At 66.3% G+C, this 16,157-nt stretch overlaps 3 protein-coding genes across 8 annotated transcripts; all 3 read right to left on the bottom strand.

Moving 5' to 3' along the window:
* Window positions 1-715: 715 nt before the first annotated feature.
* On the bottom strand, window positions 716-6,535 carry PRC1 (protein regulator of cytokinesis 1). Of its 4 annotated transcripts, none has more exons than XM_041419087.1 (14): window positions 6,260-6,535; window positions 5,941-6,073; window positions 5,541-5,663; window positions 4,981-5,211; window positions 4,739-4,909; window positions 4,070-4,219; window positions 3,701-3,848; window positions 3,481-3,617; window positions 3,141-3,236; window positions 2,860-3,006; window positions 2,419-2,529; window positions 2,159-2,269; window positions 1,394-1,579; window positions 716-922 (listed from the first exon to the last, which is right to left on the bottom strand). In XM_041419087.1, the coding sequence occupies exons 1-14, from the start codon at window positions 6,283-6,285 to the stop codon at window positions 848-850; spliced, it is 1,845 nt and encodes a 614-aa protein (XP_041275021.1). In that variant the 5' UTR covers window positions 6,286-6,535; the 3' UTR covers window positions 716-847. The 4 variants fall into 4 exon arrangements, with proteins under 4 accessions (XP_041275021.1, XP_041275023.1, XP_041275024.1 ...); XM_041419089.1 differs by having other exon boundaries at window positions 1,430-1,579; XM_041419090.1 differs by having other exon boundaries at window positions 1,471-1,579.
* Window positions 6,536-6,634: 99 nt separating this feature from the next.
* On the bottom strand, window positions 6,635-14,742 carry VPS33B (VPS33B late endosome and lysosome associated). Of its 2 annotated transcripts, none has more exons than XM_041419096.1 (23): window positions 14,531-14,742; window positions 14,312-14,392; window positions 14,180-14,238; window positions 13,900-13,949; window positions 13,729-13,796; window positions 13,474-13,519; window positions 13,074-13,168; window positions 12,679-12,783; window positions 12,184-12,280; window positions 12,030-12,107; window positions 11,468-11,541; window positions 10,539-10,625; window positions 10,167-10,257; window positions 9,921-9,995; window positions 9,587-9,651; window positions 9,390-9,444; window positions 9,272-9,318; window positions 8,811-8,943; window positions 8,496-8,569; window positions 7,893-7,994; window positions 7,665-7,740; window positions 7,481-7,597; window positions 6,635-6,763 (listed from the first exon to the last, which is right to left on the bottom strand). In XM_041419096.1, exons 1-23 carry the CDS (start codon window positions 14,624-14,626, stop codon window positions 6,684-6,686), a joined length of 1,851 nt encoding a protein of 616 aa, XP_041275030.1. In that variant the 5' UTR covers window positions 14,627-14,742; the 3' UTR covers window positions 6,635-6,683. The 2 variants fall into 2 exon arrangements, with proteins under 2 accessions (XP_041275030.1, XP_041275029.1); XM_041419095.1 differs by having other exon boundaries at window positions 14,180-14,241; window positions 14,531-14,740.
* HDDC3 (HD domain containing 3) lies at window positions 14,727-16,153 on the bottom strand. 2 transcript variants are annotated; one of them, XM_041419114.1, is made up of 4 exons: window positions 15,937-16,153; window positions 15,432-15,487; window positions 15,119-15,359; window positions 14,727-14,903 (listed from the first exon to the last, which is right to left on the bottom strand). In XM_041419114.1, exons 1-4 carry the CDS (start codon window positions 16,151-16,153, stop codon window positions 14,773-14,775), a joined length of 645 nt encoding a protein of 214 aa, XP_041275048.1. In that variant the 3' UTR covers window positions 14,727-14,772. The 2 variants fall into 2 exon arrangements, with proteins under 2 accessions (XP_041275048.1, XP_041275047.1); XM_041419113.1 differs by having other exon boundaries at window positions 15,119-15,487.
* Between the last annotated feature and the right edge of the window lie 4 nt (window positions 16,154-16,157).

The raw sequence follows: 16,157 nt of genomic DNA, 5'->3' as shown, positions 1-16,157 counted from the left end.
GAGGGTGGTTTGGGGAGCGGGGCTGCAGCTTTTTACTCGGCAGAAAAATCCCTTTTGGTCAGGGACTGGGGCCGGGCTCTGGTTCAGCTCGGGACTGGGGCCGGGCTCTGGCTCGGCTCGGCACGCTCGGGACTGGGGCCGGGCTCTGGCTCGGCTCGGGACTGGGGCCGGGCTCTGGCTCGGCCCGGCACGCTCGGGACTCGGGCCGGGCTCTGGCTCGGCTCGGCACGCTCGGGACTCGGGCCGGTTTTTCGCTGCCGCTCCAGGCTCGGAGAGGATCGGCGCTTCATCCTGTTCGGCCAATCAGGACACAGCTGGCAGCGCTAGGTTTTCAGCCAATCAGGATTCGGATTGGACTGCTTCTTCAGCCAATCCGGATGCGGATTGAAAGTGCAGGGATTTTTTTTTTTTTATTTTTTTTAAATTTTTATTTTTATTTTTTTTTAGCCAATCAGGAAATGATTGGGCTGCTCCCCGTTTGGCCAATCACCGCACGGATTGAAGGCCCGTCCCTTTCGGCCAATCAGGCCGCGGAGTTGCAGTTTGGCCAATCAGGACACAAACTGGGGCTGCTGGACTCGGCCGAAAAAGCTGCAGCCTGAGCCCGGTTTCTGATTGGCTGAGACTCCCCTGGCCACGCCCCGCGGGCCCGGTTGCCCCGCCCCTCCCGTCGCCCCTCGCTGCCAGACCCCCCCCGGACGCGCGCGAGGCTGTTGCTCTAAAAATACTTTATTCACAACATAGAAATTTTTTTTAAACAAAAGCACATTTTTAAAACAAGCGACGGGAGCGCTATGCGGAGCGGGAGGTGCTGCAGGCCCTCTACTGCTGCCGGAGCAGGGCTGCGTCACGCGGCGTTGTTGGTGGTGGAGTTGAGAACACGGGAGGTGCTTTCAAAGCGGGAAGCCTGTGAAAGCTGGCGCTGTGGAAACAAGAAGTGGGGAAACAAGAGAGGGATGAGGGAAGGGAGGGCGCTGCAGCCTCACAGCTCAGAGGGGACAGAGAGAGGCAGGCCAGGCTGCCAAAGGGAGATGGAATACAAATTAATACAGGAACTTTGCAACTTGTAACCAATGAACATTAAGGTCTAAAATGCATAAAGAGCAAAAACCTTCCGGTAGTGTCGCGCAGTGGTAAAGCTCTGGCTCAGCCTGGCCTGATGGGAGGACAGAGGCTGTCCAGGGCCTGCTGAGTCCCCCACCCTGGGAGAGGAAAGCCCCCCTCGTGCTCAGGGCCCTCTGCCACCAACTCTGTTAGAAGCTGTCCATGCGGAGCCACAGGCAGGGCAGGAGCAGCCCCCCGCGAGCGGACACGGGAGGGACACGGGGGGGACACGGGGGGAGCCAAGGTCCCGTGCTGTGCAGCGACGGGGGGGTTAGAAGAGGTGAATTACCGCAAACTCGGAATAGGTGCTGGCAACAGAACTAACGCTGTGGTTACGCTGGGCGGGGGCTCTGGGGGTGCACCCACCGCTCCGGGTGGTTCCGTCCAGCTGGGACACGTTCTCCTTGTTCTGCTCCCTCAGCCTGCGTCGGGGGGGCTTCGCTGCCGCGCGGACGGGGGTCCGAGCCTGGCTGATCTGTGGGGAGGGGGGACAGTTGAGGGGCTGAGCAGAGGCAGGAGAGCTGTGGCAGCTGCAGTGCCCATCAGTCTGAGCAGCCAGAGCAGCGTCAGGCTCCGGGAGCTCTCCAGACTCTGGGGTCCAGTTCTGGACCCTGAAACATACAGCACACAATGACAGAATCCTGCAGGGATGTGGGTGGGAAGGGACTTGAAAGCCCATTTCGTTCCACCGCCCTGCTGTAGGCAGGGTGCCGCTCACTAGACAAGGATGCTCAGCCCTGTCTGGCAGCACACACGCATTTTGAAGGTCCCTCAAGCTGCAGGCTCAGCACTAAGGAACAGTGGTACTAGAAATCTGGGCTGGAGGAAGATTTTCTGGCACCCTCCTCCTCCTCCCTCAGGTCCCAGAAACACCCCAGCAGGATGGCCGTAGCCCCAACAGAGCAGACTGCAGACAAACAGGGGCTTCTGTGCCCCACGAGCTCAGCAGGGGAGGCGGTGAACCACGGGGTGACAGCAAGAAGAGCTGCAGCACCTCAGCTCAGCCGTCCCTTGCAGCCCAGCCCCGGGCAGGGAGCCCCCCAAGAGCCCTCACCTTCTTCCCGGAGGGCGGCAGCCGCGAGGTGGGCGAGTGGCAGATGGCTCTTGCCAAGGCTGAGCGCACCGTGGTGTTGGAGGCGGTGCTGGCGCTGGAGGTGCCGTGGAGCTGAGCAGGAGGCAGAGCACGCGTCACGCAGGACGCCACACCTTGCCTTCCCACGGGGCCGAGGGCAGCCCGAGGCTGTGCCCAGCCCTGCGGAGAGAGCTCTGCTCGGGGCACCCAGCCCACCCCACTGCTCTGCAGGGACATTTTACCTTGCTTACTTTGGCGGGCGTCTGGGGGCTGAGCACGCGGCGCTTGATGGGCGTCCGTGGGGCGCTGCCGTAGAGCATCTCCGCCTCCATCTCCCGGCTCTTCTTCAGGTGCTGTGGGACACGCCTGCACTCACACTCCGAGCACCGCTGCGTGCCCCTGACACTGCCAGTGGCACTGCCCTGCTGGCAGCCGGCACAGCCACGCAGCAGGAACTGCAGCACGGATTTACAGGTGTGCAGAGCCAAGCGTCACCTCTGGCACAGCGGGGGCCAGAAAGGGGCTCGGCCCTCGCAGGTGTGACAGCAGCGGGCACCAGCCCCACTGCCTGCTGCTTCCAAGCTGGGAATGAGCTGGCAGAGCCCAGGGCAGTGGCTGGGGCCCAGCAGGACACCCCTAGGCTGGCATTAGGCAGGAGCCAGCGTGCTCAGCTCTGTACTCACCCGCTCCTGCTTCTCCTTCTCCTTCTCCAGATGGTACTGCTGCCACCGCTCTGCCACATACTCCATGAACTGCTGCCCCTTCACCAGGAAAGCCTCCTTGAACTCCTCCTCCCAGCTCTGGACCTTCCTCTCCAGCTCCTCCTGCAGCTGATCAGGACATGAGGGCAGTGTAGGTGCTGCCCTGAACCCAGGTGTCCCCACACCCAAAGGTGTCCCCACACCCAAGGACCCCTTTTCCTGTGTCAGTGGGACCACAGGTCCTTCCCCAGGGCTGGACCTACCCTGGACAGCGTCTTCTGCAGCTTTGCTCTCTCCTTTTCTTCTTTCAGAAGGCTTCCTCCTCGATTGGTGAAGCGACTGGGGTCATTTGCTTTACTCTGGTAGAGAAGGGTAGGCAGGAGAGACACAAACACACCACCCAGTCCCCTCAGCCTTTCGTGGTGAAGGCTCCAGAGCAGGCAGCCCTGCACAACCACCCCAGTGCTCGAAACACAGCACCTCGTCCCTGCTCTGGCCCACCATGACTTCCCAGTGGCTCCCTGCTCCTTCCCAGAGCGCTGTCCCACGGGAGCAGAGGTACACACTGTCCCATGACCCCACATGCTCCTGCCTGGAAAATACCTCCAGCTCCAGGAACAGCTTCCAGCTCTCCTCCCACTTCTGAACCGCCTGAAACAGATCTTTGTGTGTTTCATAGCAGGTCTTCATCTTGCCCACCTCAGCGTCATGCAGCTTGAGCAGGGTCTCTGTGTAATCCTCTGGAAGGGCACAACAGCCAGGTCGGGGGCTGCTGGAAGCCCTGGGATCCCTCCCCAAATCTGCATGGCCAGCCAGCACCCACCATCATAGAAGGGGCTGAACCTTTCCCTCTGCTCCTGACTGTAGAAGCATTTGTCCCAGTAGACAGCCAGCTCTGCCCGGATTGCATGGATGATGGATTTCATGTTCTGCAGCTTCAGCTCCTCCAGACGGTCCACTTCCTGCTGCAGCTGGCCCCGGACAGAGCACAGATAAGGAGGAAGAGGGGGAGGACAGGGTTCATCTCCTGCGTGAGCCGCTCTCTGGAATGAGGCAGCTGCCAGCACCAACCTCCAGCTCCTCCCTCCACGAAGGCAGAATTTGCCCTGCTCCCCTCACCGAGCAACCAGGAGCACGAGAGTGCCCGAGCTGCTGCCCCAGCCCTGCCCCGTGAGCACAGCAGGGCTCTTACAGCTCTCCTGGTTCGGACTCTGGAGCCAGCCAGGTGCACGGCCGAGGACTCCCTCTCCTCCTGCGGGATCTGCAGCCGTTCCCAGAGCGTCAGGATCCGGGCGCGCAGCTCCGCGCACACCGCCTCGTTCAGGGCCCGCCGGGCCTCCAGCTGCAGGGGGAGCGGGGCTCAGCACAGCCTGGGGCTCAGCTCAGCCCGGGGCTCGGCTCAGCTCAGGGCTCAGCACAGCCTGGGGCTCAGCTCAGCCCGGTGCTCGGCTCAGCCGGGGCTCGGCACAGCCCGGGGTTCGGCCCGGGGGTCAGCACAGCCCGGGGCTCGGCTCAGGGCTCAGCACAGCCCGGGGCTTAGCACAGCCCGGGGCTCGGCTCAGCCCGGGGCTCGGCACAGCCCGGGGCTCGGCTCAGCCGGGGGCTCGGCTCAGCCGGAGGCTCGGCTCAGCCGGGGGCTCGGCACAGCCCAGGGCTCAGCTCAGCCTGGGGCTCAGCACAGCCCGGGGTTCGGCTCGGCCCGGGGCTCGGCTCAGCCCGGGGCTCTGCTGCACCCTCAGGGCCACGCACACGAGATCCCCTGAGCCCCGGGCGGGTGCTCTAACGCACAGCCTCACCCAAACCCAGCGGCTGCTCTTAGAGCACGGCAGCAGCCCCAGCGCTGCCTCAGAGCACAGCATACCTGCTGCAGCAGGCTGTGCAGGGCCGTGATGTTGTTCTCGGACAGGCAGAACGCCTCCTCATCCTCACACACCACGTCCCGCTCGAAGCTGGTGTCCGGGGTGTGGTCCAGCTCCTCCATGAGCAGAATGATCTGACGCTTGTTGGTGACAAATTCTTCCCGCCTTTGCTCCTGGGGTGAGGGCGGTGTCAGCAGCCAGGAGTCCCCTGTGGGCCCCCCGGCCCCCCAGCCCCCAGGCTCACCTTCAGCGTGTTGAGGGAGGCCACGTGGCGCCGGTAGCGGTCCAGGTCCTCCAGGCTGGGCACGCTCCCGGTGTCGATGGTGAACGGAGCCGTGCACAGGATGTCACACAGGGATCGGTCCTGTTCCTGCAGGGCCTTCAGCTCCTGCTTCCTGTCCCGTTTCTGCTTCTGCAGTGCCTCCACACACGTGCGCAAGTTCTTCTCCATCTGCAGGATGGTGCTTTCCTCCACCTGCAAGGGGCCAGACGTCAGCTCTGTTCCGCACTTCTCCCGCACCTGGCTCGTGCTTTGGGTTTTTATACAGAGACTGAGGCTGCCAGGCCAGGGTTTGAGTGAGGTGTCCCCCGGGAAGGTGGATGAACACCAGCAACACACAAAACAAGGTGCTGGGGAGCACCACACAACCACCTACCAGTGCCTAGCCTGTGAGGAGCCACAGAGCCTCTAGCAAGCACCCAGAAAAGCAGTTTTGAATAGATATTTGCCTGCTAAGCTCTGGCCTCTGGGGCACGCAGGCAGAGGCCAGGCAGGCAGAAGGACCCCAGGATCCCACGCCTCACCTCGAAGGGGCCCAGCTGCAGGTCCCTGCACAGGGTGTCCAGCTCCTTCCGACACAGGGCGATGCTCTTCAGCAGACGCTCCTTCAGGCTTTCCTCCTCCGCCACCATCATGTCCAGGAGACTCTGCAGCACGGCGTGGTTAGATATTGGTTTTTCACCAATAGTTAGAGGCAGGCCGAGGGGACCAGCGCTAGAGACCCAGGGCTGGCTCCGAGCCAGGCGTGGGGAGCCCGGTGGGATGCGGCTGCACAGGGCGAGGGCAGAGGCGGGCAGGGACCCCCCTGCTCCCGGCAGACCCCGTGCTGGAGCCCCGAGAGCGGGCCGGGTGGGCTCGCTCGGAGCTGCCGGGGTCGCGGGCTGCAGCAGGTGCGCGGCTCAGCAGAAGCTCAAGGTGCCTCACCTTGATGTGCTTCCTGACGACGTCCGTGCGCTCCAGGCGCTGCTCCTCGGGAATGCCGATCTCCTCCCAGATGTTCCGCAGCGCCGCCATGGCCCGATTCAGGCAGGACACGGCCTCGGCCGCCAGCGCCTCGCTGGGCACGGCGGGCCGTCAGCGGCGGGCCCGGGGCCCGAGAGCCTCCGCAGCCACCGCCCGTCCCGCCGGGACCGCCCGCCCCGGAGCGCAGCGCCTCCGCGCGGCCGTGCCCCAGCCCCGGTTCCCCCCGCTACCCCTGTCCCTCCCGGCCCTTCCCGGTCCCTCCCGGTCCCCGGTGCCGCACCTTTTCCTCATCGCCCCGCGCTCCATCGCCGCCGCTCCGCCGATTCGAACTGCCCGCGGCCGCGCCGACTGGCTGCCGCTCCCCCGCGGCCCCGCCCACAACCGCCGCCAGGGCCGCGCCCCCGCCCCGCCCCAAGCCACCCCCAGCCAATGGCACTGCAGAGCCTTGGGCGCTTCCAGCCAATCCGGAGCGAGACCGCCGCCGCGTCCTGCGCGGGTAACGGCGCCCCCGCGCGCTCGCCATTTGACAGCGCGCCGTGACCGCGCCCCCGGGCGGCGCCTGCGCGTCCCCGCGCGCCCCCTGCGCGTCCCCGCCCGGCCCCAGCCCGCGCCGGTTCCGCGGGGCGCGCTCCCGCACAGACGGGCCCAGGCCGGGTCGTTGTCAGCACAATCTTTACTGGCAGGCTGCCCTCGGGCCCTGCGGTTCAGGCCTTGGCCTCGATCATGGCCTCCATCATGCGGGCGCTGTTGGTGATGGCCGTGGTCAGGAAGATGAACTTGCAGCCTGTAGGAAAGGCCCGTCGGTGCCGCAGCAGCGCTGCGGGGCAGCACCGGCACTGCCCTGTCCCCGCACATTTTCCAGGACAGCCCAGGACCTCGCCAGCCCCTCCCGGGGGCTCCAGCCGGTGCTGAGCCCAGAGCCCAAAGCACAGAGCACAGAGCCCAGAGCACAGAGCCCAAAGCACAGAGCCCAAAGCCCAGTGCCCAAAGCACAGTGCCCAGAGTGCAAGCCCAAAGCACAGAGCCCAGAGCCCAGAGCCCAGAGCACAGAGCCCAAGCCCAAAGCACAGAGCCCAGAGCAGAGTGCCCAGTGCCCAGAGCCCAAAGCACAGAGCCCAAAGCCCAGTGCCCAAAGCACAGTACCCAGAGCCCAGAGCACAGAGCCCAGAGCCCAAGCCCAGTTCCCAAAACACAGAGCCCAGTTCCCAAAGCACAGAGCCCAAGCCCAGTTCCCAAAGCACAGAGCCCAGAGCCCAGTGCCCAGAGCACAGAGCTCAGAGCCCAGAGCCCAAAGCACAGTACCCAGAGCCCAGAGCCCAGAGCAGAGTGCCCAGTGCCCAAAGCCCAAGCCCAGTTCCCAAAGCACAGAGCCCAGTGCCCAGAGCCCAAAGCCCAGAGCACAGAGCCCAGTGCCCGAGCCTGCTTGGCTGCGCTGCAGCGGCGCCAGCCCCGGCTCCTGCCCGCTCCCTGCCCTTGCCAGGCCCTTGCCAGGCCCTCCCACCTCTCTCCTTGCCCAGGAAGCGGAGGGCCGCGATCTCGGAGAAGGTGCAGCCCCCCAGGAAGACGGCGAGCACGACGCGCTGGCTCTCGCCGGCGGCGCAGTCCTCGGCGGCGCTGTCTGCGCGACAAGAGCGCTGCAGGCCGTGCCGGGGCCGGGCCCCCGCCGCCGCCGCCGGCCCCGGTACCTGCCGCGCAGAACTCGCTGCCGTTGAGCAGACGCAGCACCTCCTCCAGGCCCTGCCAGCCGCGGCGCTCCAGCACCTGAGGGACGGCGGGCAGGCTCGGGGCTGCCCGGGGCTCGCAGCGCACACGCCGCCGGCCCGGGGCACGCACGGCAGCCCTGCCGAGCCCCCCAGGAGGAGGCAGGGCGTGCGGGGATGCGCCCGGCTCTCCGCAGTGGCAGACGAGCTCACCTGCTCGATGATCTTGCAGCTCAGGGGCACATAGGCCCCGCCAAAAACATACGCCATGTCCCGAGGCATTTTGAGGTCATACTCGCCATCCAGCCGAGGGATCTGCAGTGACAGGTGAGAGCAGGACCAGGCTGCCCGGGGCCTCGTGCCCCTCAGAGGTGCAGGGGTGAGGAGAGACAGACGCTCGGAGCACGGCTCTGTCCCCAGCGCCCGCCCCACCATGCCAGAGCTGCATCACAGCGCCCCAGTGGGCTGTGCAGCAGGGCCAGGGACAGAAATGGCCCAGAAATGTCACCTTGCCAGCACCCTAGGACCTCTGCCTAGGATGGAGGACACAGGGCTGCCTGCCCCGTGCCACCGCAGTGTCTGAAGGGGGCAAGGCAAGCCCCAGTGCTGCACCACACTCACAGGGCGCGGGGCCAGGGCACAGCGGCAAGCTGGCAGTGGCCCCCAGCCCCAAGGAGACACCCCCAGGCTGCCAGGAGCAGCTCTGGCCCTGAGCAGTGTCCCCCTGGGGTGCCAAGCCTGCAGCCTGGGCACAGGCTAAGCAGAGCTCTCTGCTCTGTGGGCACTGTGGCCAGCCCGCACCCCTTGAGGACGTACCAACCCCAGCTTCTTGCTTATGGCTCGGAAATTACTCTTCCTGGCCAAAGAACTGAAGGCATCTGTGATCTTTCCTGGAAAACACGACAAGGAGAAACATCTCGAGAGGCTCTGGATCCCAGCGCCAGGCTGGCAGAGGTGTGCAGCGCTGCGTGCTCTGGAGAATGGCCCTGGTGGCTGCCAGCCCTGGTGCCCCCCCAGCAGAGCCCAGTGCCCTGCCCGCAGCACCATCGCTGGGACACGTGCTTCCAGCCAGGCCTGGGCCAGCAGCTGCCCTTCCCGGGCCGCAGGGACACGGGGCACGGGCTGCCTCACCCGCAGCACGGTCTGTCACCAGCTTGCTGACTTTGCTCTCCACGGCTGTCAGGGTCTCCCCAGCTGCCTGCTCGGTCAGCAGCCCGACGCGCTTCAGGTTGTGGAAGGTCAGCAAGTGCTCGGGCCCGTAGCTCTGTGAACGGGACAGCAGGCACAGCGTGGGCCCCGCCTGCCAGCACAGGCAGCACACAGGCTGTCCCCTCTGCGGCCAGGCACAGGCTGCTCGGAGCCCCCAGCAAGCACAGGGCAGGGGCAGGCACAGCCTGGGGCTCAGGAAGGGGCTGTGAGGCAGGGTCTGTCCTGCAGAGCCAGCCTGGCTGTGCTGGGGCTCAGGAAGGGCCCGTGGAGGCAGGTCCCAGCCCCAGGAGCCCCAGGAGTGCCAGGCCCAGCTCCTCGTGGCCAGCAGCACAGCAGGGTCCCCCCCAGCACAGCTCTCTCTCTGCAGTGGCTCTGGCCCTCACCTGCAGGTACTGGGTTTTCAGGGAGCGGTAGTCCTTGGGGATGAGACCTGTGGGGAGCAGCAGGTGAGCTCAGTGCCTGGGCAGGTGCCCCTGCTGGCCCGGCAGAGCGGGCACTCACCGTTTTCCGTGAGGGACAGGAGGCACATGAGGCGCAGGCTCTCGACGGGGGACACCTGTGGGGAGCAGGGTTAGTGGGGCACCAGGGACCCCGTGCTCTCACCTGTGCTCTCACCTGTCACAGTGTGCTCAGGCACCCTGTGCTCTCACCTGTGCTCTCACCTGTCACCAGTGTGCTCAGGCACCCCGTGCTCTCACCTGCCGGTCGATGTGCTCTTCGATGAAGCTGGTGCTCTCACGGATGTCAAAGCCCTCCAGCAGTGCTGTGGCAGGGACAGGCAGCATCACCCCCGGGCTCTTGCCAGCCCACTGGGCTGGGCTCTGGGCTCTGCTGCCCTCCCAGCACCCCAGGGAACGGGGCCCCCACCCCTCCACACGTTCCCTCTCAGAGTGCAGCCTGCCCCTACTCGGGATTTCGAGACAGCCCCAGAAGGGGCTGGGAGGACGGGGCCACCCAGGGAACAGCCAGGCATGAGGCTGCCTGGCCTGGGGCGAGTGGGGCAGGGGCAGGCACAGACGGAGCAGCACTCACCGTGTTCAGCCTTGATGGTCTCTTGGAAGTCCTGCTTGGTTTTCTTTTTCATGATAGACTCACAGGCACCAATATCTACAGAGCCAAGAGACACAGTGGCTTTGGAGGGGAAAGGGCTCTGCAGGCCCTGGCAGCACACGCCAGCAGCCCCTGCCCTGTCCCTGCTGGGCACATCCAGGGCCCCCCTGCCCCTTCCCTGCAGCCCCAGCACTTGCAGTGCAGCCCTCCCTCCCCTCAGGCTCCTACGCAGGCTCAGCAGGCGATGCTCCTGCTTCAGTCCCTTCAGCTCCTGCGACACGAAGTCCTTCATCTGCTTGATGTCCATGCCCCGGCGCCGCTGCGGGAGGGAGAGCAGGGGCAGCCAGGCTAAAGGGGGGCTGGCCAGCTAAAGGGGGGGCTGGCCAGGCTAAAGGGGGTCCTGGCCAGGCTAAAGGGGGGCTGGCCAGGCTAAATGGGGGGGCTGGCCAGGCTGCACTGGATGGGGTGCTGGCCAGGCTAAAGGGGGGCTGGCCAGGCTAAACGGGTGCTGGCCAGGCTAAAGGGGGGCTGGCCAGGCTGCACAGGGTGCTGGCCAGGCTGCGAGGGACAGTGGCACACGCGTGCCAGGGTGACACTCACGTCGTACTGCGCCTGCAGGTTCCGTGACTTCTGGCTGAGGAAGCCAAAGACTCTGGAGAAGTGCTCGTTGCGGATCTGGCTGAACACCTGCACAAGCAGCACAGCTGCCAGGGCCCGGCCACTGCAGCCCTGGGGACACAGAGCCCGGGGCCAACGCTCCCCACACCCTGCTGGCCACAAAGCCCAGGCTGGCAGCACAGCAGCCTGTGTCAGCGTGCCCCTCTGGCCACAGCAGGATCTGAGAAACGCTGCTCAGGTCAGCCCTGCTGAGCAGCACTGGGTCCTCCCCAGCTTAGCACAAACACTCCCTCTTCCTAGGAACTGGTACTGTCTAACCAGCTGCTGTTTTTTAATAAACAGCCTGGGAAAATTGTTTTGTAACCTGGATAAAAACCCAAGTGGAGTAATATTTTCATTGTCAAATTCCATAGTAAAATACCAACCTGAATTGTGACCAGGAGGGAAAATTACTATGAACCTCGTGACTCAACAGGAGGGTCTTCCATATTCCTTTCTATCCTTTTGATTACCCCTCATTCCCCACCTCCACCTCGATATTTTTGGGTTGATTTTGGTTTAGATTGATTGATTTATAGTTTTTTTTTTTTTTTTTGCTTTTTATCTCTGCGCTTTAACCGTGTAGAACTTTGCCAACTAATTTTGTCAAGCTGTGGCTTTTATATTAAACCTGTCTTTGCAGACACCTTTGCTGGGGATTCCTTAAAACACTCATTTGTGACACAGCCCTGCATGCAGGGGCTTGGACAGGTTCAGAAGTGGAGCTGCACCAGGTTTCTCTGCTCTCTGTGCCTGAACCCATGCTCCGAGGGCCCAGCAGCCCCCAGCCACTCCTGCTCAAGCTTAGGGGAGGGAATGGTCACTCTGCCTGCTCCCACCAAGGGCCCTCCCCGAGGCTTGTGAGGACTCACTTGGTCCTGGGAATTGAGCAGCACTTTGATACTCTTGTCAGAAGAGGTGACATCTGGCCCAAAATCCACGCTGCCTGCAGGGAAAAGTGAAGAGCTGCTTTGTCCCAGACACAGCAACATTCCCACACGCACAGCCTTGCTGCAAGAGGCAGCAGAGACAGAGGATGCCAGCCCTGGCCAAAGTCAGGACTGTCCCTGTGGATGAGACCTCCAGCAGCACCCCACGCTGGGACTGTCCCTGTGGGAACAGGGCCAGGCACAAACCCTGCTGGCACTGGCCAGGTGAGGGCAGAGCCCCGAGCTGTGAGGGCAGAGCCCTGTGCTGCTGTGCTGTGAGAGCAGAACACTGTGCTGTGAGTGCAGAGCCCTGTGCTGTGAGTGCAGAGCCCCGCTCATGCTGTGAGTGCAGAGCCCTGTGCTGTGAGTGCAGAGCCCTGTGCTGTGAGGGCAGAGCCCTGTGCTTGCTGTGAGTGCAGAGCCCTGTGCTGTGAGTGCAGAGCCCCGCTCTGCCCCGCCGTGAGCACGGAGCCCCGTGCTGCCCGGCCCTTCCCGGGTCACGTACCACACTTGATGCGGAAGGTGTCGTCCACGAGCCCCTCGTAGACCACTTGGGAGCAGAGTGCTGTCACGTAGTCGGTGTCTGCAGGGAGAGGCAGGCTGCCCTCCCGCCCCTCTGGGACACGTGCTGCCCAGCCCGCAGCCCTGCCTCAGCCCACCTCTGTCCATGAGGAACACGTGCCCAATCTCAGGCTTCCTGCCCTGCCCTTCGCTGTCGCTCTCTTCCTCCAAGTCCCGCCACAGCTCGTAGCTCATCTGAGAGGGCAGAGGGTGCCAGGGCGGGGAGCAGCCCCGGCCGCCACCAAGGGCCCTGGCACACAGCGGGGCTGACAGCCAAGGCCAGGCACAAAGCTCCTGCCCTCAGGGCACGGGGGGCTCCCCACACCCCAGCCAGCAGCACCCCTGGCACACAGCGGGGCTGACAGCCAAGGCCAGGCACAAAGCCTCCTGCCCTCAGGGCACAGGGGGCTCCCCACACCCCAGCCAGCAGTCGCCCCTCCGCTGCCCAGCCTGGCACACGGGACCCCCAAACCCGCCCAGGAGGAGGCACAGCGCAGTGACACCGCTGGTGATGTGCTGCTGTGAGGCTGGCAGGGTCCAGGTCCCTGCCAGGCACACCCTGACAGGACCCAAGGGCCCGGTGCCAGCCCCACCTTGGCACAGCGGCCGATGCCATACGTCCTCCCAAAGGGGCCGTAGAGGGAGCTCAGCAGCTGCAGGGCCCTGGCCACCGGGTTGATCCAGCGGTGATCTCCCTCCTGGGGATGAGGCAGTGAGTGTGGCAGCTGGCTGGCAAGGACTGCAGGGCAGGGGCTGGGCTGGCACGGAGCTGGGAGCTCCGTGCCCGGCACACAACGGGAGCTGCCCCAAGCTGCTGGGCCAGGGGCAGAGGGGCCAGCAAAAGCTGCCCTGGGGAGCAAAAGGGGCTGTGGTGCGCACTGAGGGGCTGGCAGGGCCACACAGCTCCTCTCTGAACAGCAGCTCGTGCCCAGCCCCGTGAGGCACAGGGGACAGGATGGGCTGCCACCCCCCAGAGCGTCCCACTGACCAGGAAGTAGTCACGGAAGAACTCGGGCAGCTCCATGCTAATGATGTCCTCATCCAGGGGCAGCAGGTAGAAGGACCATTCATCACAGGTGACATCTGTGCTCAGGACAGGGACAGGGGACAGCTGTGCCCTGCCCTGCCCGGGCAGGAAGAGCCCCAAGAATCACAGCAGCCCCAAAACAGGGCCTGTGGAGCTTCAGACAGGATGGGTGGCAGGACCCTCTCTCCTCCCCTCGGGCAGAAGAGAGGGACTGATGCTGTGTGGGCACACATCTGCCTGCAGGCTGGCAGCCAGCCTCGAGAGAACCCGTGTTCCCTGCCCACACGGGGATACCAGCACTGGGATTTAACGGGGATCCCGTGGTGTCAGCCACCCCGAGCAGCACTGCAGCCCCACTCACCTCCAAAGACCCCCTCTTCCTCCAGCACCATCTCGCAGGCACAGAACTGGAAGGGAAGGGGAGACCCTCAGGGCCAGGCAGGCTCTGAGCAGGCAAAGCTCGGGAGGGGCCCAGCACCTTCCCAAGCAGCACAACTCGTGGGTTTACTTAAACATTTCTGGGTTACAATTTCTGGTGCCTATAGAAGGGTGGAAGGTGCAGAGGCCGGGCAGGCAGAGTGACGGGGGAACGGGCAGCACCGCGGCTCCCACTGACCTTCTGGGGGCTGAAGATGATTTTGTACTTCCTGCTCCTGCCCGACATCTTGTCAGCGTTGACAATATCTGTGGAGACCGCGCAGAGCCCCTGCACAGCTGCCCGCCCGCTCGGGGCCGGGGCTCAGCGGCGGCCCGCAGCACCGGCCCAGCCGAGGGCAGCCGCACTCACCGGCGATGAGCCGCATGGTCCGGACCCGCGGCCGCACCAGGAAGCAGAACCTGCGGCACAGGGGGCGAGGCCGCTGGAGGCTCCGTGCCGGGCAGCCCACCATGCCCACCCTGCCCGGCCCAGCCCGGCCCGGCTCAGCCCAGCCTGCCCTGCCTGCCCTGCCTGCCCAGCCCACCCTGCCCGGCCCAGCCCGGCCCGGCTCAGCCCATCCTGCCCAGCCCAGCCCTGCCCTGCCCTGCCCAGCCTGTCCACCCTGCCCAGCCCACCCTCGGGCACTCACTGGTCGCTGGCGCCGGGCCCCGGCCGGCTCTCCACCTTGTACAGCTTGTCCACGTCGTGCTGCTGCGGGGACAGGGCGCGGGTCGGGCGCGGGCGGCGGCGGGCGGGGGCGGCCCGAGCGGGCCCGCGCTACCTTCAGGATGGACACGTTGGCGATGCGGTCCAGGGGGCTCATCAGGTCGGCCTCGATGAACAGGTCCTTCTTCCCGGGCAGCTGCGGGCAGCCGGGCATGAGCGGGCACCGGCGGCTGCCCCGCGCCGGGACCCCCCGCGCCCGCCCCGGCCAACGCCCATCCCGCCGACTCGCTCCGCCCGCCCCGCTGCGGGATGCCCGTCCCGGGGCCCCCCGGACCTGCTCCAGCAGGTAGACGAGCTGGTCCCGCGCCAGCCGCTTCAGGATGCCGAAGTCCGGCGGCTCCGGCGCGTCGCGCCGCCCGGCGAGCGCCATGGCGGGGGCCCGCTCGGCACCGGAACGCGCCAGCGCGGGCGCGGCGCGGCCGGAACTCGGCGGCGGCGGAACCGCGCGATACCATGACAACCCAGAGACGCCGAGCTCTGCGCACGTTTATTGGCGGAGGCGGGCGCGGCCCCCGGTCACGTGGGCACGCCTCGCTCCTCGAACAGGCGCTGCAGCGCCCCCTCCAGGGCCGCGCTGGTCCCGCGCAGCCCGGACACCACGCGCGCCGCCCACCGGAAGTACTCCTGCACGCGCTCCTCCGACCAGCCTGCGGGGACACGCGTGACGTCACTTCCTGGCCCCCCCCCGGTCCCGGTCCCGGTCCCGGTCCCACGGGGACACCGGCACAGACACACTGCCCCGCCATGCCCCGGCCCAGCGCAGGGCCCCTCTGTCCCTCGGCACAGCCAGCCGTGCTGCTGGCCGGGCCCGTGCCGCTGCACCGGGCGCTGCGGTCCCCGCGGCCCGGGGCTCCGCCGGTACCTTGCGGGGTGCAGCGGTTCAGGTCCCGCAGGTTGTGCAGCTTGTCCGCCAGCTTGACCAGCTTGGCGCGGCGGCTGCAGCCGGGAGCGCGCTCGATCTGCAGCCGCTTGCGCTCCATCTTGGGCAGGCTCTTGTCGTCCGTCACCTCGTGCACCACGCGCCGCACCTCCGCACCGAACCGCTCCTCGATCTCCGCCAACGTGGCGTCCGTGTCCTCCACCGTGTCGTGCAGGAGGGCGGCCTGCGGCGAGGAGGGGACGCGGGGGGCAGCAGGGGCTCGGGCCGGGCCGGGCAGGGCCGGGCAGGGCGTTACCTGCAGCACCACCACGTCCGTCACGCCGGCCTCATGCGCCAGGATCCTGGCGACGGCTGCCAGAGAACGGAAAGGTGGCGGGAGGCGGCGGGGCACAGGCAGCTCCGCGCCCCTGTGGCACGGGGGCTGCGCCACCGGCGGGCAGCGAGGCTCCCCGAGACCAGCCCTGCGGTGAACCCTTCGGCTGGGCAGGCAGGAAGGTCGCAGGGGCTGTCCCCAGGCCTGGCAGCGGCCCCCCGTGGGCCCGGGCACAGCCGGGCAGCACGGGGTGGCAGCCAGACACAGGGCCGGGGCAGGGCTGCGGTGCTCCGGCAGCTCTGCCCGCTTCGGGCCGAGGCCATGGCACGGGGCACGGGACACGGCTCTGTGCAGGGACCGGGGTGAGGGGCTCCCGGGGTTGGCAGCGCGCCGGGGCAGGAGGGGCCCCGGGGTGAGCGGTGCGCCGGGAGAGAGCGGCCGCGGGGGTCTCCCGGGAGCGGGACGCGGTGCCGGGGGGGTTCCGCACCGATGGGGTGGTTGATGTAGGGGGTGCCCTCGGGATCCATCCGCCGCTGCTCCTTGTGTTTCCTGGCTGCAAAGTCCACGGCCTCCAGCAGCCGCGCCGCCACGGAGCCCATCCCCGGGGCCTCGGAGCCCATCCCCGCCGCCTCGGAGCCCATCCCCGCCGCTCCGGAGCCCATCCCCGGGGCCTCGGAGCCCATCCCCGCCGCCTCGGAGCTCATCCCC

This window comes from Onychostruthus taczanowskii, unplaced genomic scaffold (assembly GCF_017590055.1).
Source record: "Onychostruthus taczanowskii isolate IOZ18803 unplaced genomic scaffold, ASM1759005v1 scaffold6, whole genome shotgun sequence".
NCBI classification, from domain to species: domain Eukaryota; kingdom Metazoa; phylum Chordata; class Aves; order Passeriformes; family Passeridae; genus Onychostruthus; species Onychostruthus taczanowskii.
This window is presented reverse-complemented; position numbering and strand designations above follow the sequence as displayed.

Bases quoted from the DNA above. Each gene is read 5' to 3' on its own strand.
- PRC1 (XM_041419087.1), bottom strand. From the start codon at position 6,285: ATGGAGCGCGGGGCGATGAGGAAAAG. The intron at 6,074-6,259 runs GTGCGGCACCGG...CGCCGTGCCCAG, and splicing joins CGCGGGGCGATGAGGAAAAG to CGAGGCGCTGGCGGCCGAGG. The intron at 2,270-2,418 runs GTAAAATGTCCC...CCTCCTGCTCAG, and splicing joins CGCCCGCCAAAGTAAGCAAG to CTCCACGGCACCTCCAGCGC.
- VPS33B (XM_041419095.1), bottom strand. From the start codon at position 14,626: ATGGCGCTCGCCGGGCGGCGCGACGCGCCGGAGCCGCCGGACTTCGGC. The intron at 13,950-14,179 runs GTGAGTGCCCGA...CCTGTGCCGCAG, and splicing joins GGGCCCGGCGCCAGCGACCA to GTTCTGCTTCCTGGTGCGGC. The intron at 8,570-8,810 runs GTGAGGCAGCCC...CGTGTTTTCCAG, and splicing joins GGTGACAGACCGTGCTGCGG to GAAAGATCACAGATGCCTTC.
- HDDC3 (XM_041419113.1), bottom strand. From the start codon at position 16,153: ATGAGCTCCGAGGCGGCGGGGATGGGCTCCGAGGCCCCGGGGATGGGC. The intron at 15,488-15,936 runs GTGCGGAACCCC...GTTCTCTGGCAG, and splicing joins CTACATCAACCACCCCATCG to CCGTCGCCAGGATCCTGGCG. The intron at 14,904-15,118 runs GTACCGGCGGAG...GTGTCCCCGCAG, and splicing joins GAACCGCTGCACCCCGCAAG to GCTGGTCGGAGGAGCGCGTG.